The sequence below is a fragment of the Poecile atricapillus genome, chromosome 7 (genome assembly GCF_030490865.1).
Source record: "Poecile atricapillus isolate bPoeAtr1 chromosome 7, bPoeAtr1.hap1, whole genome shotgun sequence".
Classification (NCBI taxonomy): domain Eukaryota; kingdom Metazoa; phylum Chordata; class Aves; order Passeriformes; family Paridae; genus Poecile; species Poecile atricapillus.
In genome coordinates this window covers 14,972,657-15,000,030 of record NC_081255.1, presented here as the reverse complement: position 1 = coordinate 15,000,030, position 27,374 = coordinate 14,972,657, and the positions used below count along the sequence as shown (strand labels likewise).

At 38.0% G+C, this 27,374-nt stretch overlaps 1 protein-coding gene across 1 annotated transcript in view; it reads left to right on the top strand.

Moving 5' to 3' along the window:
• The window catches only part of SLC30A7 (solute carrier family 30 member 7), a 27,493-nt gene extending 203 nt beyond the window's left edge, over positions 1–27,290 (top strand). Inside the window, exons 2-11 of the mRNA XM_058843233.1 lie at positions 98–199; positions 4,287–4,400; positions 5,826–5,913; positions 7,600–7,726; positions 8,687–8,836; positions 10,386–10,436; positions 11,818–11,953; positions 19,686–19,776; positions 20,650–20,799; positions 21,597–27,290. Coding sequence (XP_058699216.1) covers positions 98–199; positions 4,287–4,400; positions 5,826–5,913; positions 7,600–7,726; positions 8,687–8,836; positions 10,386–10,436; positions 11,818–11,953; positions 19,686–19,776; positions 20,650–20,799; positions 21,597–21,644 — 1,057 coding nt within the window. The 3' untranslated portion in view covers positions 21,645–27,290. The remainder of the gene's footprint in view (positions 1–97; positions 200–4,286; positions 4,401–5,825; positions 5,914–7,599; positions 7,727–8,686; positions 8,837–10,385; positions 10,437–11,817; positions 11,954–19,685; positions 19,777–20,649; positions 20,800–21,596) is intronic.
• The last annotated feature ends 84 nt before the right edge of the window (positions 27,291–27,374 follow it).

The following is a 27,374-nucleotide window of genomic DNA, read 5'->3' as shown; positions in this document are numbered from 1 at the left end:
CCGGCTGGTGCCGAGGCGCCCGGGCCGCCCGGCGGGCGGGTCGGGCCTCCTGGCGCTGTACCGGCTGCCGGTGACCCGCGGTGTGCTCCGTGCACAGGTCTATCCTGGCGGACAAGACTTCTCGCAACCTCTTCTCCTTCCTCTGTCTCAACCTCTCCTTCGCCTTCGTGGAGCTGCTCTACGGCATCTGGAGTAACAGGTAACCGGGGCGGGGGCGCGGCGGGGCGAGCGCGGCTGCAGCGCGCAGGAAGCGCCGCGTCCCGCAGGCCAGTGCCACGTCTCCTCTCGGCGGGGCCGGGCCTCCTGGCCCGCCGTCCGGAGGGGCCGCTCGGTAGAGCCTTGGCGGCCGCTGGAGAGCTTCCCCCGACCGGGACCGCTCTCATGGGCAGCGACCGGCGCCGCCGTCCCCTCTGCCGGTTCCCGGCGACGCGGGGAAGGCGCTCCGGCGGGGGGGCCGCGACTCGGCGCGTTGGGAGGAATGCTGTTTGGAATTGCCATTGTGCTCTGTACTTTGCTGAGGAGGAAGCCTGGCCTTGGCCCGATTTACGGGACTTGGGGGCTGTAGCTGCTGCTTGCCACAGAGATTCTCTGTTAGAGAGTGTGGCTTCATCTGTAATTTGATACCTGGATATCGCTGCCTCAAACATCCTTGTCTTGAGGGAGAAACAGGATTTGACACATTCTTATATAGCTGAGTGGTACTTTACATAGCACAAAAATTCTCAAGAGTGAAAAAAAAAAATTAAGAGACCTGACTAGATTGCTACTGGAAAATCTGTAGCAAAATACAAGAAATCCAGAATAACTTCAGTACTGTTGTACAGTATAAAGGTAGAGAAGAGGCAATGGCGCTAGTATTTCTGTCGTGCTTTACTAGTGGTAGAGAAGTTGTTTTTTGATGACTTCTCAGTCTCTCTTAGTAGTTCAGTTCAGAGTGGAGCGGTGTGGAATGTCATCTAAGTCCACCACTGTCCTCCTTACCAAAAGCTGTAGTATGGACACAAATTACTGGAGCTCTTAAAAGTTCTGAGTGAATGCAGTGATGTGGATTTGGAAACAATTGCTTACTAATGTTTACCATGTTGTTCTGAATCTCTCAAATGGCACTATAAAATTCTCAGCTTTGATTACAGTAATCGTTACTGTGGCACCAGTGAACAAGCAGTGCTGTCATGGGCACAGACTATCCTGGCAGCACCCAGACCATTCTGAATGTCTTTGGTTTTGGCTTTGATGGTGATTTACTTTGCGGTTGTGTGAGTATTATTGTGTGCATAGTCAGCCTATTTGAGTATGGACTTTTTTTCTAATAACTCAGCAGATGTAAATATTTTTCTTAGCTGTTCTCATATAAAGAGCTTTGTGTTCATGTGACTTTTTTCTGATGTCTGCATTTTAAACATAACAGGTTTTTTTGGTAGTATGACCTTAAAAAGTCCTGTAGGTGAGATAACTAAACTGAGAAGCTTCAGTGACACAGGACTTTGTCACTGAAAAAATATGGCATATTGAAATTCAGAAGACACTTGTTTTTGTTCATACTTGAGATTAAAAATTAGCATTTACTGCATAGTTTTTGTGTATATTTCAATTCACTAGTTTTGGGTATCTCTAAATCTAGATTTTGGGCTAGAGCAAAACAGTGCCTTAGCAAGTACTTCTTTAGTAGAGAGGGGTAGCAGAAATTATGATAAGGAATGTCTTCAAAGCAGACAGGTCCTGCCTTGGAAGAGCAAACAAGTAACAAGCAAACAAGGAACCCTCTAGGGAGAATCACTTTGTCATTTTGAAGATACAGTTCCATTTCTCCTCACATGAGAGATTCTCCTGAGCTTCTGTTTGCCAAATAGATTGTTTCCTGAGCTCACAAAGGAGAGTTGTCCAAATGCTTCTTGAACTCTCTCAGGCTTGGTGATGTGACGACTCCCTGGGGAGCCTGTTCCAGTGCTCACCCACCCTCTGGGTGAAAAACTTTTTCCTAATGTCTAATCTAAACCTTCTCCAACTCAGCTTCATTCTTGAGGTCTGTCACTGGTCACGAGTTGCTGGCTGAGAGCTTGTTTGCTTTTTAAAGTTGAAATTTGCTACTTGTGCACATTTCTTTAATTTGATGTAAAACAAATCAGCTGTGGAAGTTTATTTACAAACAGTGTGTTTGAGTACAGGGTTTCTACTAGTTTATACTTTGGATGATGTGTTTGGTTCTACAGGAGTTCTTGCAAGCATCCCATGTTGCTGGTGCTTCATGGTATTGGTGGTCGTTGACTGGATCACTTGATTACTTTAGTAATCACTTTGCACCCATTTTTTCTAAGATCTTGTTACTTTACAGGTCACTTAAAAAAAGCCTCAGATGTAATGGGATTGGTCTCTTACCAGGCTTCCTGACATTTGTGCAGCTCAATCACTTGTAGCTGTACCTAGGGTACAGAGCACAGTTATGCCATGAGGTGAATTGCATTGCAGATGCAATTCTGCTGACCCCTGCTAATAAATCCACATGCCTCTGGCCACCTGGAATTGTTAGCTTAGGTCTTGAAAGCAGCACATCTGTATTGCTGTTGCACTTAAGGTAAGTCTTGCCTTACTGAGATTTGCAAGTGTGAACACAGTGCCGTGGTAACTTGCTGCATGATTTCTGGTTCTAGAACTTGTATGGATTTTTGTTAGAGTAGCAGTCCTTATACACTTCTCTTTCCCAGAAGGTTCTGTAAAAAAAACCAACTAAATAATAATAAAAAAAAAAAAAACACCACAAAACCACCAAAACCCAAACACCTCAGAAAGTAGTAGCTCTCTCTGCTTATTCCTTCCGTTTCATAGTCAGTACAATTTAGGGTTACTGTCTCTAGTTACCTTCTATCTGAATGTTTGATGTGCTTTGTGGTGGGTTTTTTTTCCACACAGGATCTTCCTAACTGCTTAGAACCAAACCCAAAATGAACTGTTTTCCCAAAGATGTCACCTGGTTTTGGGGAGGGGGAAGATGTCACCAAAACCCTTCAATAATTTGATAGTCAATTCCATTTTGCTACTTCACAGGCATGCAGCCTATGAGTCTTGTTTTAAAGTTTGTTCAGAACAGCTTTATCTCTCCTGCTTACAGTACCTAAGAACAATATATCATGCCTTCATCCCTCTACCCTAAATGTTACAGTTGTGTCTATGTATAACTCTGTATGTGTCCATAGAGTATATATATAAATATATAGAGCAAGATACTTGGTCCTTCCTCTCCTTCAAACCTACTTCTTTCGCTGTTGAGATTTTAATCTGAAACATTTAAGATTAATTTTGTAATTGTTTACAGTAAGGCTGAAATGGTTTGGCTCTTTAATGTGAAGTGGTTGGAACTTTGGCTAATGAAACTTTGTATTTGACTTCAATCGGAATGTGTTTCTATCCTCTAGAATTTGTTAAACCAGTAATTGCTTCTTGTGCTTCAGTTTCCAAGAACTGAGTTGTATTTGTAATTAGTCTTAGTTAACCAAAGAACTGGGAAATGGACCTTTCAGGACTGTTGATTAACAATTGCTCAACCGTACCTCACTAGCAAATGTCTTTTAAAATATGAAGTTTTTGTTTTCATTTCAATGCACATTACAGACTGCATACTTACAGAGTCTGTTCATGTGTAATTTGGTAAGCTTTGGCAACACTTGTGTGTGGCGTTATCCCCAGTTTACCTATAGCCTATAAACTGATAGGACTTCTACTGACTGGCTAACTCATGTACTAATTTAAGTTACTTTGAACTTTTTAGCATGCTGTAATTTTAACTGTCTTTCTCAATCAAGACTGACAAACAGTTGTGCATTGGTCTTTGAAATAAGCCATTTAATATGTGGTCTCTCAGCCTTCTGTTCCTTCATCCTCTAGACCTCAGAGGTGTGTATCTCCTAGTCAATGCCTTGCCACTGCTAAGGCAAAGATTTAAAGTTGAATTATGTTGATGAGAGATGTGGCTGTGGGTACATCTACTCCAGGTACTTTGGTTTGTGTCTGTGGAAACCACCTTTCACTATCACCAAAATCATATGCTAGGAAGACTTTTTTGCCGAGCGCACTTCTGAAGTGCCTCCTCTCAGCTGTCAAAAGCAGTTTTGGCATCATATTTGCGTTGGTGATGAAGCGTGGATTTCTCCTCTGTGCTAGCAAAACCATGCCTGAAACTTAGAAACACAGTGTATTCTGCTAGTGAGTAAAAGATTAATGTCTGTGGGGTTTTTTTTCATACTCAACATGTGGCGTATGGAACATAACATTCTTTTTCTGTTCTCTTTCAGTTTAGGTCTAATATCAGATTCTTTTCATATGTTTTTTGACTGTACTGCTCTATTGGCTGGATTAGCAGCTTCAGTTATTTCAAAATGGAGATCAAATGATGCTTTCTCATATGGGTAAGAAATTTCAGGCTGTTACCTTAATGTATTATAGTAAATGCTTAGTTAGTCATTTTTCACTTAAAACAAAAGCCTTTTGCAGGACATGTAAAAATTATGTTGAAAGTGAGGGGTTTTTTAAGGTGAGCTATGTAAACATCAAAGTTAATACAAATAATAAAAAATATGAAAGCATTGCTTTTGGGAAGAAGGTTTATCACTTGCAAGATCTCTGATCACACTAGTGGAAACAAGTTAGAGAGCAGAAAGTTGCCCTGCATTGTTGTGTATTAATGGCAGCAGTGAAGAGCAAGCAGCCATATCCTGGGTTTGTCCTCACAGTGTATTGAGGAACATTACAGGGATTCCCAGACTGCTGGTGTCCCACTTCTCCTTTGGAACAGAAAGCTACAACTGAAGGGAGCCAGGTCTCAGTGATGCTGCACTGGAGATGATATGCCATGATTCTTGGAAGCAGCAGGATTCAGGAGCTGTGGCTGCCATTAACACAGATCCTCAAGGCTGAAGTGTGTCATCCCATCCCATCCCTTGGTGGATTTACCTGTTGCAGCTGGCATTTGACAGGCACTTGGTTCCACTGAACATGGCAGTTGTGCCCTATAAAACAATACTGGTACAATATTATTAATTGGTAATGATTAACAGCAAATAAGTTGTAACATGAGCATTCCCATAGCATTATTGACCTGTCAGCATTTAGCTTCAGCCACCTTGCTTAAGTGTGAATCATATAGTTTGAAACTTAAAGCACAGTTCAATTTAGGTGGAAGCTCCAGTGTACATAGAAATCAGTTTAGAGAGAATCATACCATGAAATAATTGCAGTGACAGCACGTTCTGTATTAATTACTGCGAAGCATTTAAACAGCTGGTGTTTCATTTATCAGAGGACGGCCACACTTTATTGTCTGATGTTTGCTACATTGAAATTACATATTATTCTAACCTGGCAGTTTGTTATTGTCAAAATTTGATGTTTGAAATAATTAATCTTAACTTAAAACTTTTACTAAAAGTCTACCTTTTAGAGGTGAAGCAAATTAATACATGTCTGTTTGATATTATAACACCAGAAAACTTTGATTAGATTTTGCATGCTTATCTTAGTTTATGGCTTCCAAATTATGTTTATACCATAACTTTGAGTAGACATAATCTTAAATGGAAGAATTTTGACATATTGAAAGATTTCTTTCCTCTAGATCAGTGAATGGCTGATCTGGATCAGGTAGTTTTCTGAGTACAATATGGTCAGTTTTATATGCTCATCCCTAATTTATATGCCACCTTCCATTTAGCAAATTCCTGTGTAATATAACTGCTTGAGAGCTAGAAGATTGCACTCCAGTCTCCTAAGTTCTAATTTTCAGCATGTAAATGAAAGTAATAATATCTGCTATTACTTTTTTTTGTTTCTTGCAGTTATGTTCGAGCAGAAGTACTTGCTGGTTTTGTAAATGGTCTATTCCTCATCTTCACAGCATTCTTCATTTTTTCTGAAGGTGTTGAGGTATGTTATGAAATCAATTACGCTATTACATTCTATAATTAATATGGATAAACATTTCTGGTTTTAATAGAATAAATTATTGAAATTAGTGAATTGGAAATTTAAATTATGTTAATAGTTGATTAAAAATCTGTGATTTGAACAGAGTATAGGGCCATGTGAAGTTGCTGTTTCATGACAGAGAAAGCCAGCTTTTTCAGTGTATCTGTACTAGCTTCTTAAATTGTATTTTGTTTATGTGTAAAGATTCTGTGAGATGGAGCCTGTCCTTTTTTGCAGCCAGTTAAGGATGTCTTAGAAAGACCTTCCCTTCTCATTGTTAAAGAACAAATGAGGCCAAGAAAGAAAGGCCCAAACTAGTCATTTAGAGGAGAGAAGTTAGTCATAAGTAACATGATGAGAAGTTGGACCAGCTTGTTAAAGAAAGAGCACTGTTCTTCAAATCTTGAAGTCTGATATATATGGCAAGTAGTAATAGCTTAAACATTTACAAGGGCTCTTTTCTTGCAGGTTTTTTGTTGTTTTTTTTTTTTACATGATGGTTTGGGTAATAATTTCAAGATTGAAATTTAGACATTAAGGGCAACATCAAGGATTAAGAGTAAAACTGATAACTATTTCTAACCAGCTTGAATTAATGCTTATACTTTTTAATGGGAAATACACTATAAATTTGTTTAGACTTTTAGTTCAGAAAAAGTCTATCAAGTTTTTCTTTTATTAACAGAGAATTGGGAAGAACTTTTTCTACATTAAACATTTTTCTACATTGATAGGCTTATTAATACTTCAAAATTAGTTAAAAGTTAAAGCTGGGCTGAAATTGCCTAAAAGCCGGAGAAAGCTTCAAATCTAGAAACAGGAGCAAAACTTACTAAAAAAAATAAAAACTGTGAGGGGGCAAGGGTAACATTGAAGCAAGATTCTCTTCTTGCTGATCTGATCTCCCATGCTAAGTATTCTCATTGCTTGTGATGATGACTCCCTTTCTCTCAGTTACTTTAAAATTTTATTGTGCCAAATGTTTTGTTGTCTTGCTATTTACTGCCTGTACCTTTCATCCTTGTGCAGAGATGGTGAATGTTTTTCTCCTCTATCAGTAATTTACACTCCTCAACACTTAGCTTGAGACACAAATTGTATTAGGTTTGTAATGTCTCATTGAGAAAAAAAATTCCAGAGGAAGTAGGGTAAAAAAAGGAATTGGAAAAAATCAATCTAGATTTGAGAATTTCTAAAAAATGTCATAATTTGCCCTGAGTCTTCATTTCATTCCCCTCATTACCTTACCTTTCTAAGGAAAAAGGAAGAAATGGCATTCTAGACTGTTAGAAGGTGACTTAAGCAATCCACATACTGGAACAAACCTGAAAATTTTCAGATAGTGTTGAGCCACATCCCACAGCATAACCAAATCTCATGATAAAGCTGAGCTAGACTCTCAGAATATTCTACTGTACTTTCACAGCTTTAATAATAGAACTTTATTTTCAGACACTGAGAATTGGTCTGTGTATCATCCCAAAAACTGGAAGTTCTGAGTAATTTCTAATTATATCTATATATATGTTACATATAAGAATGCTCCTTTATCTCAGTAGTTTGTGGTGTCTTTTAATAATGTAAAGGGATTGTAAAACTCTACATTTGCTTTTTGGTTTATTTCTTTTTCTTTTTTTTTTTCAGAGAGCACTTGAGCCTCCCGATGTGCATCATGAGAGACTTCTTCCTGTTTCTATACTGGGATTCATTGTAAATCTTATAGGAATATTTGTTTTTCAGCATGGAGGTCATGGTCATTCACACGGCTCTGGTAGGATGTAACTTCCAGTACTGTTTCCTTTCTTGGCAGCCTGTGTTCCAGGGCCTTATTATGCCCCAGTGAGAGCCCCAGTATTGCATTTGATGTCTTGTTAATGACAATTCCAGCCACATGTGTATGTGACCTCTTGCTGTGTTGACTTCTGTGTTTTATTACCAGCCCTGGTAAGCCACTGTTGTACTTCTCATGTTAATATCCATCAACTGGAACACCTAGGAGTCCAGAAGCTGCTTTCTGGAGTTCATGCACTCTCCTGCACCTTATTGAAAGAGATTTGCAGAGCACCTTTTTGGACAAATTTAAGCTGGTCTTAAGCAAGGTTCTGGCTGGAAAATTTAGAAACAGTATTTGAACCAAATTTTAAGCATGAGATGATTCTGCTTCAGATGCTTCTCAACCCAGTGTCTTTTGAATTGAAATGCAGAATTTATTTGCCTAAATACAGATGGTAAACTGCATTTTTTTCTGCAAGGCCTGTGGGTCTGTCTTTGAGCTTAACATATTAACTTACACAGACTGGTGGAAGAACATAGTCTTTGGTCTTCAAGCACAATCAAAGCTTGAATTTTTAATTATTGACTGTCATTAATGCAAATGACAGACAATTTCTGCTTTCTTAAAACAGCTATTTTTAAAGTTCTTATATCTAATGAAGTACATTTTTCAAATTGTACTAGAAGTCTAGCACAACAAGTTTCAGAAATGGGAATGTATAAAACTACTTGACTTCTCAAACCTGGTATATTTTATGTGTCTATTTATATATAAAATATGTCTATACAGCAGAGCTGTAGATGAAAAACACCTTGTGTTGTTTCTTATTTAAAGCTATACCTTAAGATGACCTAAAAAATGAATAGGTTTTGAGTAGCTGAGAAGCAAATGTAAGTGTACTTTTATTCATCATTTATGTATTCACAAATTCACCCTGATGGTGGTATTTGTCTATAGGGCATGAGCACAGCCATTCTCTATTTAACGGTGGTCTCAGCCATGGGCACAGTCACGGAGATCATGGACACAGCCATGAACATAAACATTCCCATGGACACACTCATGGTCATGGCCATGGACACTCTCATGGTCAGGATTATTGTCATGGTAAGTACTGAGCTGATATCATAGACCATCCTGACTCAATCTAAATAACTTAGAGAAAAATAAAAAGAGAGTGTTGTCAGCTTGTTGTGATCCTACATGGAAGTAGCTTCATTAAATGTCTGGTATGCTCTGCCGTCACTGTGTTTTGTGACTCATTTTGTGTGTTTCGCTTGCAGTAATTTCAATGTTAGTTTTTAAAGATTTTGCTTTACCTCTGGTTTTTGAGTGGGCACTGTAATGTTGCATGTTGGCAAAAGATGGAATAGCTGTACGCTATTGCAGTATAATGAAATTAGTTATCAAGTGCCCTGTTCCAATTATTTCATTAAAATAAATTGACAAAGCTGAGCTGTTTTGCTACTGTTCTCCATTTGTATAATTTTACAACTCAAGATATTAGAAAAATGAACTAGTGAACTTTGGGTACTTACGGATTGTTAGTTGTACTTGGTTTGTTATCTCAAATATGACTTTCTCAATTTTGTGTAGTTGTAATCTGTTTTAAGATGGTTATGGAAAAGATACTTATTACGTTAGCTATGCTGAAATCTTTTCTATGAAGGCAAATGATCTGAGAAGAGACATTCATGTAAAATATGGTCAGTAGCCTTCACTACGGGAGAAGAGCTCATGTAGGTGCCACCTATTTGAAACAATGCAAATGAAAAAAGCCTTGTGGTAATGCAGGGTCATCAGTCTTCCTGCCTCAGCCATAAGCTGAGATCTGTCATGACTCAAAATTCAGAGCAGGGGATAGTGTGGGAACTGGCAGACAGGAGGTGACAGTATAAAAATACTTACTTATCCCTTACTTGCTATTCTTAGAAAGCTGGCATTTCTTTTCCAGTAGTTCTCCTGGAATTTGGTTGGAAAGCAGGAGTTCCCTGCTTCTGCCTCTTCCTTGCCATCCACATGGCTCCCCCACTTTGTAAACCAGTGATTGTAGCTATCTGTCTTGTGCAGTTTGATATTCAAATCAGCTGTTGTGTAAATTATGTATATCTTCACTAGAAGCCTATTGCTATCCTTTAACAAGTTTTTCTCAAAATATCTTTCAGATTAGTGCTACAGAAGCATTAATCTGCTTGGATGAGAAGATTTTTTTTACTTACTTGTTCCTTCACTCAGTCTTATCCTTGTTTTTTACATTAGGTATAAATGCTTGCTTAAGTCAAGTATTTCTCGTTAGCAAATTTATTTGAATCTACTCTTCTCGCTTGCATTCATGGCTTGGGTTCTTGAGGGGTCTTATATTGCTATATACTAGCAAGGTCTTACCTCTCCTCTTGTTTTAATTAAGAACAAATGTAGATAATTTATGTTTATATACTTATGTAGAAGTCTATTGTGCAAAGTGATATTATATTTTAAAGAAGTGCATTTTAAGACTTTTAACTTAATTGCTGCATTAAAAACCAATAGCTTGAGTAGAAGCTGATCATTGTGAGCAGCCTGTCTGTCCAAGATATTTCAGAAAGGAGGAGTGTAACAGAAGGATCATTAGAGAGAACCTTTGTTTTGGTTAATATGTCAATAACTGTCTTCACAGATGACCATTCCCTTGAAGTAATGGCTGGATCCAGCAAACAGATTTTACAAGGTATGATGAGAATAAGTATGGTAGTTTATTTGCTTTATCACAGTCTGCCTGCCTGGGTCTGTCACACATCTGTTTTAGAGGGTTCCTCTGGATAAATGCCATGTTTTTCTTGAAGGAGCTGTTTAATGAAGTTCCATTCCCCCTGTAAACAGCTCTGCTGTATCCTGTGCATGACTAGGTGTTGAGACATTCACAGAAGCTAAATGTAATGCAGTGTCAACACAGTTTAAAAGAGACGTCCCAAAAGCTGGGATTCAGCTTCTGTTATTGATGCTGAAAAATCAATGAAAAACTAAGAAAGAGTTAGGTTAAAACCAGAAACCTAAGGAGCCTAATTGAAATATTTGTTCTGTAACATGAAGGTACAGATTGATGTAATGCAGATTGATGCAGATTGATGTAATTGTTAAAGAGTACCTGAGCTTAAAACTTGCATTTCATCAAGTTCTTAGAGTTGGTTTAGAGCAGATGGTAATGCATCTAAATTTCTTAAAGTAGTATTGGAGTCCCTGATCTCCTGAGCATTAGTTATGGATAATTTAGATGTTGGTTTTGAGCTTTGGTGGATTGCTTGTTGGTTTTATTTTGCTGTTTTCAAATGTTCAGAAGTTAAAGGGAGACAATTATGAGATGTAGGAGGTAGTAATTATTTGGCATACCCAAATGTACATAGGGTTTTTTCTTATTGGATGATTTTCTGGTTTGTTTGCAGTCCTTGAGAAGGAATATTTACAAGTTCTTCCAGAATTTACAGTACACTGTATTGTGTTTCTGAATGACTTCCAGTCACTGCCAGCAGAGAGCTCCAAAGGCTAAACTTTGACTAGCTGCAAAGTATGTGTTTCTTTGTACTTGAAGGCAGTGCTGTTCTTAAGAGTAAGGCTTTCCATGCCTGTAGTATTGTTTAATTCTCAGAATTAAATTGTCTTGGATTTCTTTGCCAAGTAACTTCTAGAAGGTGTTGTCAATTAAATATTAGCATGTGTCAAAGCTTTGCAGAACTGTTTCTGTTAACAGTCTGTCCACCTTATGCAGAACTCAATACTGTAGGCATCAAGGAATATGAGTTTCTGTACTAAAATAAAGGTGAGTATTGAGTGAAAGAAGTCTAGCTGCAGCTGTTAATCATTGTTCAAGTTAGTAGCCTTGCTATGAAATACCCATTACTGCTAAGTGCATAAAAAAATGTAAATTCTTCAAATGGCCCATATTCTACAAATACATTAAAATCTTTGTGTGTTTGACCCAAAACTGACCACAAACTTGAAAAGTGTAGATCACATTACCTAGTTCTTGAAAGTCATTTTTGTAAAACATTTCTGAAATGCTCCATTAGCTTTAAGAACAGCAAGTTGTAATGGTATCACTTGATCTCTTACAGGTGTATTTCTGCACATTGTGGCAGACACGCTGGGAAGTATTGGTGTAATCATATCTGCTATACTGATGCAGAACTATGGTCTAATGATAGCAGATCCTATTTGTTCAATGCTGATAGCACTACTTATAGGTGTAAGGTAAGTATTGCCATCACTGGTATTCGGTAGGATTTTTGATGCTAATTACAGGAGAAATCACAGCTCAGAGGAAAAAGGGGTTTTGTTATGCTAATGACTTACAACATTTGCATTTCTTCCAAGAGTGGTGTGTTACCTCTGTTCTATACAGACATTCTGGTGAGCTCTTACATGAGCTGTGTTTCCTTTTTCTACAGCTACAACTTTTGCTCTTAAATCTGCATATTTTGTCCTTCTTTGCATAGTACTACAAAAATGTCTTTCAGGTTCAAACTGTAGAGCTTCATCTCTGTATTTAGTACATGCTTATATAAACCAATGTACTCCAGTAAATGGAGCAGAATGGTTTCAGGGCAGCAGAGCTGGGGCTGCTGGCACAGGATGTGCCCTTCTCCTTGACAAATCAAGGCTGTTAGGTTTTAATTTTGTTTTCTTATCTCAACAAGAATTGTCTTTTCCTTTGTATTTGCACTCTGAGACATCCTTATTATTTTTTTAAGATCTGATGGAAATGTTTCACGTACTTCTGGATTTCACAGTTGTTTCTTACCAAGATCACTGTGAATGTGAAGCTATTTGGATTAGACTGGTCAAGCAAATATTTCATTCAGTGATGTTATGAGGCTTTATTGGCAGCTGTTTCAATGGTGCCATTGGGCAGTGTGCCACAACTCCAGTTACAACCTAATAACTGAATACCTTTGTCTGTTCAGCAGTGGTGAGTGTCATCTGATGAACTGGAGCTACTTCTGCTCCTACCATGTATGGCATGTTTATGGCTTTGCATGGCAGCATTCACAGGATTATTGATGTGAATCTCCCTGCTAGTCAAAGTAGGGCAGCAGGCTTGAGATACCGCCCACAGAAATGTCTGTGCTAGAAATCACTATGAAATCACCACTTTCATATAAACTTCGGAGATTTTGACTGCAACATTCTGTAATTTCACAAAAGACAAATTATTACAAACTACTTCTAGTACTGAAATCTCGAGAAATGGGAAAGAAAATGTGCAAGTTTCCAAACAGGAAGAAACTGTTGCTGAGGTAGAGGTAGTAGCTGAGTAACACACAGGTTTCCATGCATGTTGTATTTTAAGGGTCCAGCTTTGTGTACAGTAGAAAATGACAATTCATTTTTTTCTTCCATTCATACAGTAGTTGAAATAACACTGAATTCCATAAAAGAGGTGTCATAATAATGCTGTTTATAGGTTTTCTAGCACAGATAGAAGGAATGTTTGAGACCTATGTTCTGTGCTGAAAATGCTGGAGAAGTTCACTGTTGGATGTGTCTTTTGATCTGATGCCAGATTTCAGCCTGTAATGCTGTTTTGTTGGTCCACAATGCTATAAATGATCAGTAGAATAATCCTGCTATCAGTGTAGTCAGCTGCATCATAGCTGATAGAAGCAGGCCTTCATTTCTTGCCAGCTGAGACATCCTGGCATATCAGTGGAGCAAACACTAATAGCAGGGTTGGGTGGTTTTGTGTTGGTATTTTATGTGTTTTCTAAGCAGTCCAACAGACTGAACTATTGATGGTTTTGCTTGAAATGCACTTTAATCATAAATAAGATTACTGGCTGTTTCAGATGGCTATTGAAAACTTGAGTCCTTTTTTGTGGTGTTTGACTTTAGTAGTCTTCATTTATACTTCTGGCCATAGAACCACTATTAATTTTGCCTTATTTTTCACTATGCTGGGTTTAAAATGTCCTTTAAGAATTAGTGCAAAAGGGTTTTCAGATTTTCCCATAAGCTGGTCTTCTGTAACAGTAACAGGGGAGCCCAGGTGATGCTTGCTAGGATATATAATACTTTTGTACTTAATCTTTTAAAGTTATCTAAATCTATCCCAGAGGAAAAAACCTACTGAAGTTCTGTGAAATTTAAAACTTGAGGGGAATAACATTGCAAAAATAATTTAAATTGGTAATGGCAAGAGCTGTGTCTAGTTCCAACGGGGGGGGGGGGCGGGGCAGGCTATTTGGGTTTGGACTTTATTTCTTTGGGTTTTTAAATTGTCTGTCTATTCATGACATACTTGTGTATTTGAGGTGGGACAGACTGGGATGTTCAATTTCTAGTACAGGAGTTGCTGTCAGTTTCTGTGGGCCAATTTGAAACCTTGATAAATAATTTTCAGGGTAAATTTGGCTTCAAATGAAATAATTGTCTTCTGTTTCAAATGAATATTTGTTGATTTTGTTTGTGTGCCTTTTACTGTTAAACCAACTTTGATAAGGTAAAGTGGAGTAAGAGTATGTGTGTCCCAACAAGCAGACCCCATTCATGTTTAAAAATCAGGATCTGTTCTGTAATTAGGATCTTTGTGGCTGTAATAAAAGAATCATAGTTTTGAGCCAGAGATGCAAAAGCCAGTCTGATAAATTCATTCAAAAAGTTTTAATGGTGTCTGAGGACTTTGCCCTACTTGGAACTGTATCCTCCGAGTTATTGCTTAATGGTCTGAGTTTGACTTACAGAGTCTGCAGGGTATGAGTAGGGGGGTAGGTTAGATGCAAGACTTCTGCTTCTCTGTTATTTTGTTAGGGCGTTTTGTTGTGGGGTTTTTTAGTTTGTTTTAGTTTGGGGTTTTGTTTTCATTTTTTTAATCTGTATTCTTTTTATGATACTTTTGTACACAAAGAGGGAATAAAGGCAGAACAGCAATCCTTATTACCTTTTATGGAACTATGTCTGGTGAACAGTAGAATATCAAAGCTATTGCATGAGAGTGCAGAGGAAAATCATTGCTCTTAATCCAGGATTGCTTGTGTCTTTGTGAGATAACTATTAATTTGTTTTATATTGAGTGCTTGCTTCACTGTTGGGCAGCTCTCTGGTTTATTTGAGGCTTGTCTCCTTCTATTAGTGGGTCTTCTCCGTTTAGGTTTTTGAAATGATGGCCACACTTGCCAAAGAAATCACAAAAATACCTGTATAAGATGACTAAAAAATTCACTGGTGCAGTGTAAAACTACAGATTTCACCTGTTTTGCCTTGTGCATGTACAGAAGGGTTAAGCAATGCTTCTTCAGAGAAGTCATGAAGTGCTTTTAAATCAAATGGTTGAGCCTTCTTGTAGACAACATCTCTAATTAGTGGAAATTGTCAGCTGCTGACACAGTTGCTCTGTTGCTTCTGTGATCCTTTGCTAAGGGTGCTGTAGGATGACATTCTCTGCCTGACTCCTCATGAGTTAGCACAGAACATTCTCACTGCACAGTGAAAATCCTGTGTGGGATCTGAATTTTCCTGGATGCAGCCACTAATATCTAATGACTCTTTCTTCGATAACTTTGTACTATTTCATGCAAGTAAAACATAAATAGGACATGCTTAAAATAGACAAGTCTATCTTACCAGCATTTTAAATTTTTTTTTCAACAAAAGCTTGACTGTTTCACTGTAGTTTAGGCTGACATTCTTCAAGTTTTTTCCAAAGTGTTGTTCACATAATTATATGTGCCTTGATTCAATAAACAATTTCTCAAGTCTCTAAACTGCTTTTAATATTTAAAACTCAATACTCATTCAGTTTTTAACCTTAGTATTCTAAGCCTTATTCTGAAATCTTGAAGCAATTTTAGTATTTCAGTCAGCTATATGAAACTAGTCATCACACAAAAGCCACAACTCTGGTATAAATCAAGTTTGTCCTAAACCACTATTAGGCCCACATGTTTCTAGAAGGGCACAGCAGACTAAATCTGATACTAGATTGCACTAAGCATGCAGACTTCATATTAAGTGGTCAAAGAAATGAGGCAATTTACTTCAGTCATTTAGTGAAGTCGTTTCCATGGGTTACATAATCTTTTGCATAAAATCTTGAGCTGCTTCAACATGATATAATATGAAAGAGCTTTGGGGGAGGGTGTGCCAGTAACATTGGGAGCATTTCAAGTTTGGGGCATAGCAGTATAAAAAAATTACTTTTTTTAAATGAAGTGCTGCATTCAATAAGATTCAGAATGAATTTTATATAGGAAAGTTCCTCCAAACTAGCATGTTTGTTGTTGGTGTTACTTTAAGCCATTATTGCTAAATGTCAAGCACTGCCTCTATTTACAGGGTAATGGTACCTGCCAGCCTTGCTTGAGAATCAACGTGCTACATTGTTATGAGAACAAAGAATTCAAAATCAGTAAAGCAAATGTTAAACCTGTGGTCCTCGTCTTGAGCAAAGCTTGCAGTTTAAAATTGCCATTGCCTAATAAAAGAATTTTATTGAAGTTCTGAAATAGGCCAACAGTCTTTACACTGTGGATATGGATGGTGGCTGGGAAAAACCCAGAATTTGGAAAATTTGCTGTAGATTTTGAGCTAAACTATTTGAAGAACCCTTGCTGGTCTTGATCCGCAGCAATGTTTGTTTACCTTCCACAAAATCTGTCACAAATAGTCCCTATTTTCTGTAGTGCTGAGAGCACTGAATGCATTTCCTGCTGCTCTCTGAGTGCAATGTCTGTCTAAAGGGTTCTTTACCTAGAGTTGTTTTGAGCTTTGCAGTCCAAGATCGTGACAGTGCCAGGGTCTTGCTGGCTATGCCTACAAAAACAGGGGCATAAACAGGATGGCACTGGAAGGGGAAAGAGTATTATCTGAATTTGATGCAGGTTAAGTAAGAGTCTGATGCTTTCACTCCTAATTTTTAATCAATCCATGTGTAGTAATGGCAGGCTGGATTTATCAGATTCATGTCAATAGTTTGTTTGTTTTGATTTGTTTGAACACCTTTCACTTTTTCTATAACAGTGTTGTGTGCAAATGTGATGTGCTGTAACATTAGCTGCCTTTGCTTTTCTGGCTTTTGTAAAGGATATGTTTTTTTATTCCAAATCTTGCTGTGGGTTAGTTCCTCTTTCAAATTTATTGTCTTGTAAAAGAGTGTGATATTTTAGATTTAAGGCTTGGTAATCAGAAAGCAATGGAATTGTGTCTGCTGTAATAGCAAAGCTTACTGACTGCTTGTGCATGAGAAAGCTTTCCACTTGGTGAGAATTCAGCATTATTTGTTTTCCTCAATAATATTATAAATAAAAACAAACAAGGGGGGAAGCACCAGTGCAACAGTTGTTGTGGAGGCAGACACTTTTTTTTTTTCCACTAATGACTAAGCCAAAAAGAGAAAGCTTGGTCAAAATCTCTAACTGTGTTTTCAGCCAGCTTGGTTTTGTCATCTTCCTTTATGTTTTCTTCAGTCACATGATGTAGAACTGATATTTCTATTGCCTCCTAGTGATTAAGTAATTCTGGTTTTAGTTAATGTTTGAGAAAAGAGCTCCTCTGTGGAGTTTTGGCTTTTATACTGATGGTTTTCTACTTCAGTAGTATGCATGAAACAGTGGAAAACATTAGGCATCATAAAACTGGATTCTGTTGTTTGTTGTGTTAGTTTGGCTTACAGTAAGATACCACGTGAATCAGTATCCCCCTGGATGCAGAGTGGCATCTGTAGCTGCCTTTGCTGTGAACAACATTTGTGAGGGCCTGTCACATCACTGCAGCTGTCTTTTGGCTTTTCAGCTTTGCAAAAGACAAACTTTGTATCTGAGCACTGGCTCTAAGATAGAGGAAAAAGGTGTGACCTGGGATAAGCTTCAACTTTCACCAACAGTATCAAGCCACATCCTGATTCACTTCTATTCTTTGGACTTTTAAGATGTTCTTGTTTCATAGCCTGTCTCTTCTAATCTACTTTACAATTAATTTCTCTTCCATCAGATAATATATATCAGTTTTATTAAATACTGTAAATAAATTGTACAAATCAGACATTTTTATTAGCTTTCTTTCATGGCCTTTCTCACTCTTAGTGGAATGTTTCAATAAAAAGGCAGACTTACTACATTCTCTATTCCTTTAGTTGTTTCCCTGGGAAAAAATATGCAGCCTGTATGTGTGTGGTTTTTGAAATCTTTGGATGCATATGCTAGAGAGGCCTTGTTAAATTTATGGGAATGGAGTAGTGTTCAAAATTCTTGCATTCACTTTGCATCCTGAACTGGTGTATTGGTCTTTCAAGTTTTTTATTAAGAAGCAAACCTGCGTTTTAAATAGGGAGTTAAACTGAAATCAATTCATCAGTAGAGTGTGTTGGCAGCTCCAGCTCTCTTTGATTTAATGCTTGTGACATGGACATTATTTAGTGAGATGGGTCCATTAATAAGAGAACCTTTTTTCCCTAAACTTCTGTAATCCACTGTAGAATGTGACACTCCAATTAAGCTTCCTTTAGACAGATTGACAGTTATTGCATTGCTAAATGTTTGTCTTGGTGACAGGTCTAGTTTAGACAACTCCTGCTTGCCCCTAATTGCTTCTTCCTGTTTCTGAGCCGATGCCTTGGTGGCAGTGCAAACGTGGGAGGCCATGTGCTAGAGAGCACCAGGCAGTGAATTTGGCTGGAACAACCATTGTGCCTGCAAGACTTAATTTTAGGATGGTAGTTTTTCCAGGGGTTCATTAGACAAGAGTCACGCAGCCTCTTGCTCCCTCCTACCCTGGCCAAGGTTTAGCCAGGGTGTGAGCTGAGCAGTCCATCAGCCAGCACTGCCCCATGTTCAAATGGAAATACCTTTCTAAAAATGATTAGGTCATTTGTTCACATCTGCAAATACACAGGCGGTCTGTGCCATGCATTCCACGTCACTTCATGAGATTTTAAACAGAGGTCCTGCAGTGTCCTTTAACAACTGGTCCAGTTAATCTCTTACAAATGTTTCAGGTGTGCTTTTAATCCCATAACTCCATATACTGCAGCTGTGATGCCAGTGCTGAACTCTGAAATGCAGCTTACAGTTTCTGAAATATATAATCATTTTCAGTCCGGAATGTTAGGAGTTGTATGCTCTTGAAATGAAATTGCTATTTAAGCTTTACTGTTGGACTACAGATATTTGTTATGCACTTGAAAATTTTATAATGCTCTACTGAACCAGACATGATGCACTACTCCTAAACAAACAAATCACTACACTGAGTACTTAGTAAGAGTATAACTTATTAGTGGTAGCTTCAGGGTATAGGCTTACTGGTCTCCCTGTTTTATTAAAAAACACGAAGTAATAATAATTAAAAAGGGTATTAAATGTCTTAGCTTGCTGATTAAACAAGACCATTTGGCCAGGAGGAGGGAACCTCTAATTGCTTCCAAATGTTTAACCCTTGAGCTTAGATGAGACCCTACATTTAGTTCACTTCAAGAATACGCCAAGATGTCTGTTTCTGACAAAATAACTCTGTTGTAGCTGGACTGTTCCACACTAATTTTGTTTTATGATTACCCCATTATTATCTTAGTTCATAAGAAAAATATGCCTTAAACCAAACACAAAAGCAAACCAAATTTCAGTTGAGTATTTTTATGGTTGCATGTGAATGATTTGCCATTGCTGTTGGTTTTGAGCTATACAGCTGCTTTGTTGTATAACTTCTAAGATACCAAGAGATTTCATCTCAAGTCCCGTGACTAAACTACTAATCTTTTGTGACTGACCACTTGTTGACTCTGGAAACGATGGGGGAGAAATAATCTTGCCTTTGATAGGACACCATAGCAATTTTGTCAATCCTTTTATTTTCTGTACTGGGTTTTCATGGTGATTTTCTCAGCTTCTGGTGGAGGAACTAAAGAAAAATTTCTCAGCATTAAGTAATCTTAGGTTGCTCCTTGCACCTTTTGAAAATGTAATAATAGCTAATTTCCTTTTTTTCTTTCTAGTATTGTTCCACTTTTAAAAGAGTCCATTGGGATTTTGATGCAGCGAACTCCTCCTTCCCTGGAAAATGCCCTGCCTCAGTGCTACCAGAGGGTGAGCTTTTAAGCTGTTTTTGCTCTGACTGATCAAGCTGCTGACTGACTGAGCCTCAGCTGGGTGTATGACAATGTTTTATGTTTTTCCAGTAATGTCATTCAAAGGTACCTTAGAACACACAAATCGAGGTACCAGTTTAATTTATGTTAGTTCAGAAAAACAGATCCTGAAGCTATTCCTCCCAAAGTACTTTGTGCTTATATGTAACATTGGAAGTGTATTTATAAGAAAACAAAGATTACTCTGGATTTGACCTGTTCTCCTACTTAACTTTTCTATCAGTATGTCATGAAGTGCCTTTGCAAAGTTAATACAAAGCACTTGAAGGAGTGCTGCCTTTCCTTGGGAGTTACAGGTTGTAATCATCGCATGGAGGGTCCACTCAAAGCGGAAGAAGAAAAAACAAAGGGATTGGCAGGACACATCTAAACCCTCACAAAATTGTAACAGATATATGAATATATTTCTGTTAAAGTTAGAATCTTACAAATTGTTTCATGGCAAAATTTGCACATTTGCAAAACGGGCAGTTTTAACTCCATGCCATCTCAAGTCCAAAAACTGATTTTTTGCTTGTGAATGCCTCTATTTTCAGAAACTCTCTCAGTAAAATACATCTAGAATATATATGCAGCAGGGTGCAAAATCACAACACATACAGAAAATTGTGACATGGGCATAAATCTATATGTTTTCATCTTCCTTACAATAACTGAGATAGTAATAAGAAATTTTGGTAAAAGATGACAAAATGCACAGTGAACTAGAAGTAAAAGAATGCATTGGTTTTTATAATACTTTCTATAAGAAAACATAGTATAAACAAATATTTACTGAAATAGACTTTCTAAAATTTGCCTCTATTTTTAGGTGCAGCAGTTGCAAGGAGTCTACAGTTTACATGATCCACATTTCTGGACCCTCTGTACTGATGTTTACATAGGGACTTTGAAGTTATTAGTAGCTCCTGATGCGGATGGAAGGTGGATTCTAAGCCAGACTCACAATATTTTTACTCAGGTACGTCCTATCAGTGGAAATCACATCTCAAAGTGTAAATTGCTTGTTACATTATGTGACATTGTAATCCGTATCAAGAAAGGTTAAGTATTTCTGAGTTTGGTGTCTGTTTTGAAAAGCTTCCCTGCTCCAGCTGTATCAAACAATTCCAAAATACTCAGTTCTGTAGATGAAATTACTGTACCTCTCTGCATTAGTTTTTCATGCCACTTTATGGAAATAACAAATGTAATTGTCTCAGGTGTATCAAATGGGGTTGATCTATATTGACCTATAAGGAATTAAGAAAACAGATGATCCTTCTCTTAGGATAGAGTTTCTCACCACAGACTGGACCTACTCAGGCTTTTCACTGCATTGGCAGCTTGCACATGTGATGGCTTTCTGGATAGATTCATAATGTAGAACTGGTTTGAACAACAAGTCCCAGGTTATGCTCTTGTGCTTAGCTCCATTTTAAACTGACAGTTCTTCAAGCAGCTTGCTTTTCAGGAAGTTAAACTGACACAAAAGAAAGAATTGCTTTTGTGCAGCTTCACATGTGGCAGTTATTTAGGATGAATCAGAAGAGGTAATGCGGCAAAGCCAATGTTAATACATCATTATGTGTGTGCACTTGACTGCGTGAAGAACTCCTTATTCATCAGGTGTTCTCTGAGTGATGTGCTAAATGGGGAGATGAATTACAGAAAATGTTGAGGTTTTTTGCTAGGTCACTTACTGATGTGGGCTGATGCTCAGGACAGGAAACTGCTCTGGCTTTACAGTGTTTTTAACTCTCCTTCCCTTTTCCACAGGCAGGAGTAAGGCAGCTTTACATACAGATCGATGTTGCAGCCATGTAGTCATTTTCTGGAATGGTGCTGTTGGACCAAAGTTTTCAGTACTGTACTGGTGTAACAACACTTCTTGAGACAGAGCCTGCCTCCACCACGTCTGGAATCAACTAAATAGATTTCTGCCCTCGGGCTATGGAGGGAGTTCACTTCTAAGGAGTAAATATTGAATGAATGTTATGGACTTTGGGTCTTGTTTTTTTGGGGGCCCCTAAACTTGTAAGTTTTTGAGGGTTTTTTACTTAGTAAGAATGTGGTACTGGAAAACCTGTCATGTCTTCAGTAAAGCTGCTGAAACCACTGCTCATTCCCATAAAACCAGTGTTATCGGCAATTGGAAACTTGTTTTGTAGACAATGTCACAATGGCTGACATGCTTCAATATAATTGTATGTTTGTACAATTGTTTGTACTTTGCAAACTTAATGAACCAAACCATATTGGGTTTTCAAAGTGCCTTTTATATCAGGAGAGCTATTTGCCAGCATAAATATGGAGCATCAAAGGGTTTTATTACTTTTACAAATAATCTTGTATGCAGTCTGATTATTTACTAGTGATGTATGCGGGGGGTTGTGTACTTACATAACTGTAGATGCTAGACTTCCATTTTATTTGCATCTTACCAGACAGAAAAATTCTAAATGTAAAAGACAAAGCTGTTGTGAAGAGACTTGCTTCTGAGACAAGCTGGGTATTTTGTTGCACATATCTTGTGAACATTATTTTAGTCCAAATATTAGATTTAACTCCAATTCTTAGTCTCTTCATACTGTTGAGAGTAACGGGACATTACATGATGCTGTTCATGTTCAGTCACTTAAAACAATGGGCAGTTGAAGGAAGATGCTGGTGATGGAAGCAATGCTTGACGTTTTTTATTTTCCAAATTATGTGGTGGAAAAAACTAAATCCTGAAATTGTGAAAGCTTAAGTCTCCTTGATTTTAATAGGTTGTTATAATGTTTATTAAAGTGATCAAGTTCAAATTTTTGCCTTTCCAAATGTTGAAAATAGTTGTTTCTGGCAGTTATACCCAAAATGGAAATAAGGACCACTTTTCATGCTGTTTTAGCTTATGCTTTTCCCAGGTTGACAAATCTTACATCTTTGACTATTTTACTGTAGCCTTTTATGTTTTCTTAGGGGAGAAAGTTCTCAATGCAGTAAAGGCTGTTAGATTGGGTTTTTTCCAGAAACATTCTTCTGTCATATATTTTCTAGCATTTGTAATCACTTTACTCAGATATCTGAGTATCACTTTCAAAAGCAACCTCCTGTGTTTGTTGTTACAGATGATAGTTCCACTATGCTGTAGTAGTTCACTTAGTAACGGAAGACTTTTCAAGAGGACATTTTACAAACAGAACATGCTGAAGTAAAAAGACAGGCATTTTGCTGAGAAATTATAGCTGTCACTGATTGGTGCAGATTTTATGTTTTTGGTACTCATCAGGGGTCATAGTAAAATCAAGGCCCTGAAAAGCTGACAATGTCTGTGTAGTAAGTGCTAGGCACTATGAAATTACTGAAGATTGATTTGCAGAAATTGGTTTGTTTGCCATTGATATTGTTGAAACAATCAAAGATGTGAAGAGTTTGTTGCACTCATTCTGTTGTTCCTATATAGCACTTGATTTCTTTTTATGTGAAAACACAACACTTGCCAAATTTGATGGTGGTTCCTGAATTTTCCAGTTGAGATACTGAAACATGAATGTTGATTTTGTCCAAATCTTGCAGGTGTACTCTTGTGATTGGAATTGGAAACTGGGTGCAAAAAAATGGTAGTACAAAGCCACCTATAATACTGGTTTTAATCTTTGCTGCCTCTTCCAGTCTTCAGATCCTTCCATTGCCATTTCCAATCCTGTTTGCCTTCCCTGGGCATGCAGGCACAGAGTGGCCTCCCAGCAGGCTGCGTGTTCCACATCTCTCTTTTCTGGCCTCCTGCCTGGCACTGTCAGGCCCTCTCCCTGTCCCACCTGGCAGATACAGTGCCAGGCCAGAGTGCCTGATGGAAAGATGGAAGTTACAAGGCACAGGGTGGGGTGCAGGAATCTGTAGAGCAGATTTGAGCGCTGCAGTTTAAGACACTATGTGCATGTATGTTCACAGACAAGGTGATGAAAATCTGGTTGTGATTAGAGGGTGGAGGTACTGTTTTGTAGTGTGGTGCATATAGACTGCTGCTTGCTGGCTGCCAGCAGGACTTCCTCATTTTTCAATAGTTACTATTACTGCTATTTGAGGCTAGAGAAGATCAACTGATATCACTTTAAAGGCAAGCACCAGACAGATTCATTGCAACTGTGTCATGATCCAAGAGCAGGCTTTGGTTTAAGTCATCTCTACACCAGCATGTTTCAGGACTGACTGCTCCAGGACTTGTTGAAATACTGTTGTGCTGCCCAAGTTGCTGAGTTTGGCCACTATTTTAGTTTCTTAGTGAAAAGACAATTGCTACTATTTGTTTCCAAGTGGGAACCTGGCAGAGTAGCTGTTTGATGGTGGTGATGGCATTCTTTTAAATGTACATCTACCAAATTTTTAAAATGGGAAATGGAGTGAAAAAGCTTATAAGCCTGTTGTACAACTATTTTAATACTTTTGATTTTTTTTTTTTGCTTATTATGATTTAGCTGAGTGTTGGAAGCATATGTACAAGTCTGAGTTTTCTAGCCAAGCAAGATAGCACTCCATTATGTTCAACTTTTATAGTAAGAAATGTATCATTTGTTTGTCAAATATAATTAGGGATAGTGTAGGGAAGTCAGTCTCAAAACAGGTATTAGCCATTTTAGACTTTCTGAAAAAGGATAAGCATCACAAAATTCTACAAACACATGTTTAGTCAGCAACTGCAGTGACATGTAATATGTTAGTAACCAAGGGACGTCTGATTTTATTTTTCACCTCCTAAGGGGATACTTGCTCAAGTTTTAGGAGAGTACAAACCATGCAGTTGATAGCAAAAGTGCAGCTTTCCCAACCCTGAGAGCCAAAGCACCATTATTTGTGTTTTGCTAATTACTTAGCACTGGCTGCTTATGTAACACTTTGCTATGACACTTTATTGGAGATGCAAGGCATGATTTAAACAAAGACTTGTGTGAATGACTGACATCCAGAGTTGGGTGAATGTCTGCAGATCATGTGCTAAAACTCAGCTTCCTGGTATCCACGTCTTAATTTTGAATCAAGTTTTTAAAGTGTGGTTTTCTCATATTTTCATGTAGCTGATATTTACAGTGGGGTTACTGGTCTGTCTTTGTGGGTTATTTTTTCTGTGACTGAAACCAGTAACTTAAAACCGTATTGTTCCAAAGACCAAGCCTGCAAACTGCATGATTTTTACCACACCTACAGCAAAATAAGAAGATAAAACAAATGTTACAGTGTGTCTGTATTAAAATGCCTCAATGTTTTTTTGTGCTAAGTAACAGTGGAAGAAAACTCCTCTTATGAATATGCACAGTAAGGACTGGTCCTTTATAGGCTAATCTGGTAAGTGTAGAGCTCTGGATAGACTGGCTCCTTTCATCAGGAGGGCCCCTACAGAGAGCTGAGTTACTCGTGTGATTTGCTAAGCTAAGATGAAAAGTAAATAAAGGACTCTGCTTTTTATGTAATAATGCCTACTAAAGCAAAAGTTTAGTTCCATCATTAGTAAAAGCTGCTGACACTATTTCTACACAAAAATTGAAGCTGCTACTACTAATTAAATGGACCTTAGTGACCTAACATTCTTAATTTACTTTTGTTTTAAGAAGTAAAGCTGGGTTTAAAGGTGAAGGAAAATTAATGGTTTCTGTTTTAACTGTTTTAAGTGAACCTGTTCTGGGAATGTAAACAAGATACAAGAGGGGAGAATCTGCTGCTGAACTGCAGTTTTCCATCTTCCGCACAATGTGCAAACAAATTATAAAGTCCATGGCTTTTCTTTCACATTGCAGATTTCAGTTGCAGTTGCACAGTGCAGATTTTTAGTTGCATGCTTTTATAAAATACAAACCCTTATCTTTCTTCATGACACAAAGTCTTTAAATACCTGTTCAGAGCAACAATTTTAGTTAATAATTAAACCCTATCCTGTTTTCTCCAGCAGCCATCGGATTGCTGATTCTTGATTATCGCACCCCTTTAAGCAGAATATTTTTGTTCCTTTCTTTTTTTCTTTCTTTTTTTTTTTAGTAATCTCTCTGATCCTCAATACTGACTCAGTAGTTAATTCCTCCTTTACAATTCTGTGAAAATCCTTATCTGCAGCTCACTGGGGTTCCCTTTTGGATTTGTCCCCTGTTCAAGCTTCGTTGCAATGTCCATCCCTGTGGGGACTTCCTTGGCCAGACACTGCTATAATGTGAAGCGATGCCAGCCATGCTGTGCCTGGCATTCAAAGACTGAGTCTTGCTGTGTGCAAATACTGCTCAACCTACTTGTCTGTTTCAGTGAGCCACAAAAGGTTCCTGCCTATGTGGTAATTTGGCGGAAATAATGTGTAAAAAGAGCTGGGTATTTCACTTCCCATGTGCATTGGAGCCTCTCACATGTATGCTGGGATCTTGTACAAGAGTTAAGTGAATCGCTACAGTATCTTGGCTGAAGTGTAAAATAATGTGAATGAAGCAATTGCCAAAATCATTCCTGGTAGCAAACAGCATAGTGCTTGCCTTTACATTACAAGAATTACTCTTAGCAGTGAGCTTCAATTGAATAGCAAAGTGTGTCAAAGTACCTGTGAAGAAATCTTGCAGGTAACACAAGGCAGCTCACTAAAATTCTGAAGATTATGTATGATTTTGTTCTGGAATGCTAATGTCAGTAGCTTAGCCACGGCTTGTCCCAAGTGCAATATTAAGAAATTTTTAATGTAATCTTTTCTACTTGAATACAGTCTATATAAAATGTTAAATATCCTATATTGCTGAAAAGATATGGGATCAAATTTCTTTCCAATAAATCTTCAGTTTAAAAAAAATATGCATACAGGTCTGCTTTGTTTTCATCATACTGTGAAGAATAGTTGAAATAGCAACCACCATCATCTACAAGCTGATTTTTAAGAGAATTCTTGCAGTCTGTTTGCTGAGAGTTGGCTTGAGGTTAATTGTGGTTGCTGCAGTTGAGTCTAGCTCTTCATAAATGCTAGCATTAACATATGAAGAAATCCAGTTCTATTTTAAGTTGCAGTCTTCTCAACTAAGAAATTCTGTGCAGCTTCTCCCTGCTCTTTCACCAGCTGTCCAAAAGGAAGGTTCTTGGTTTTCTCTGGTTTAGAGCATTCTCACCTGCCTGTATTTACTCTCCCAAGGCAAAGATGGACACAGACCTAACAGGTTTTGCACACTAATGTTCTCTATTGGTAAGAGAACTCCTAAGTTTCTGCAAAGATGAAAGGCCAAATTTATCATATAATGCACTTACAACAACGTATGCAGCAGGCTGGGTTAATGCACTACAGCAAGCGATGCCACACAGATACCTGGTACTCTTATCTTAGTCAACAGTCCAAGACTGGTGTGGATGTCAATGACCTGAATCAAAAGTTTAGAAGTTTCTGGCAGTGTCTGCAGGGTAGAAGCTTATACCAGCAGGTGCAGTTTGCAGCCTTGGGTAAAAGCAGGTCCATGGTCCTGCAGTGTTGTCCTCTGAAGCAATATACAGTCTAACTACAGTTAGACAAGTCTTAAATAGTCACAGCAATAACTTTATGCTGCTATGCAATTAAAGATGGAA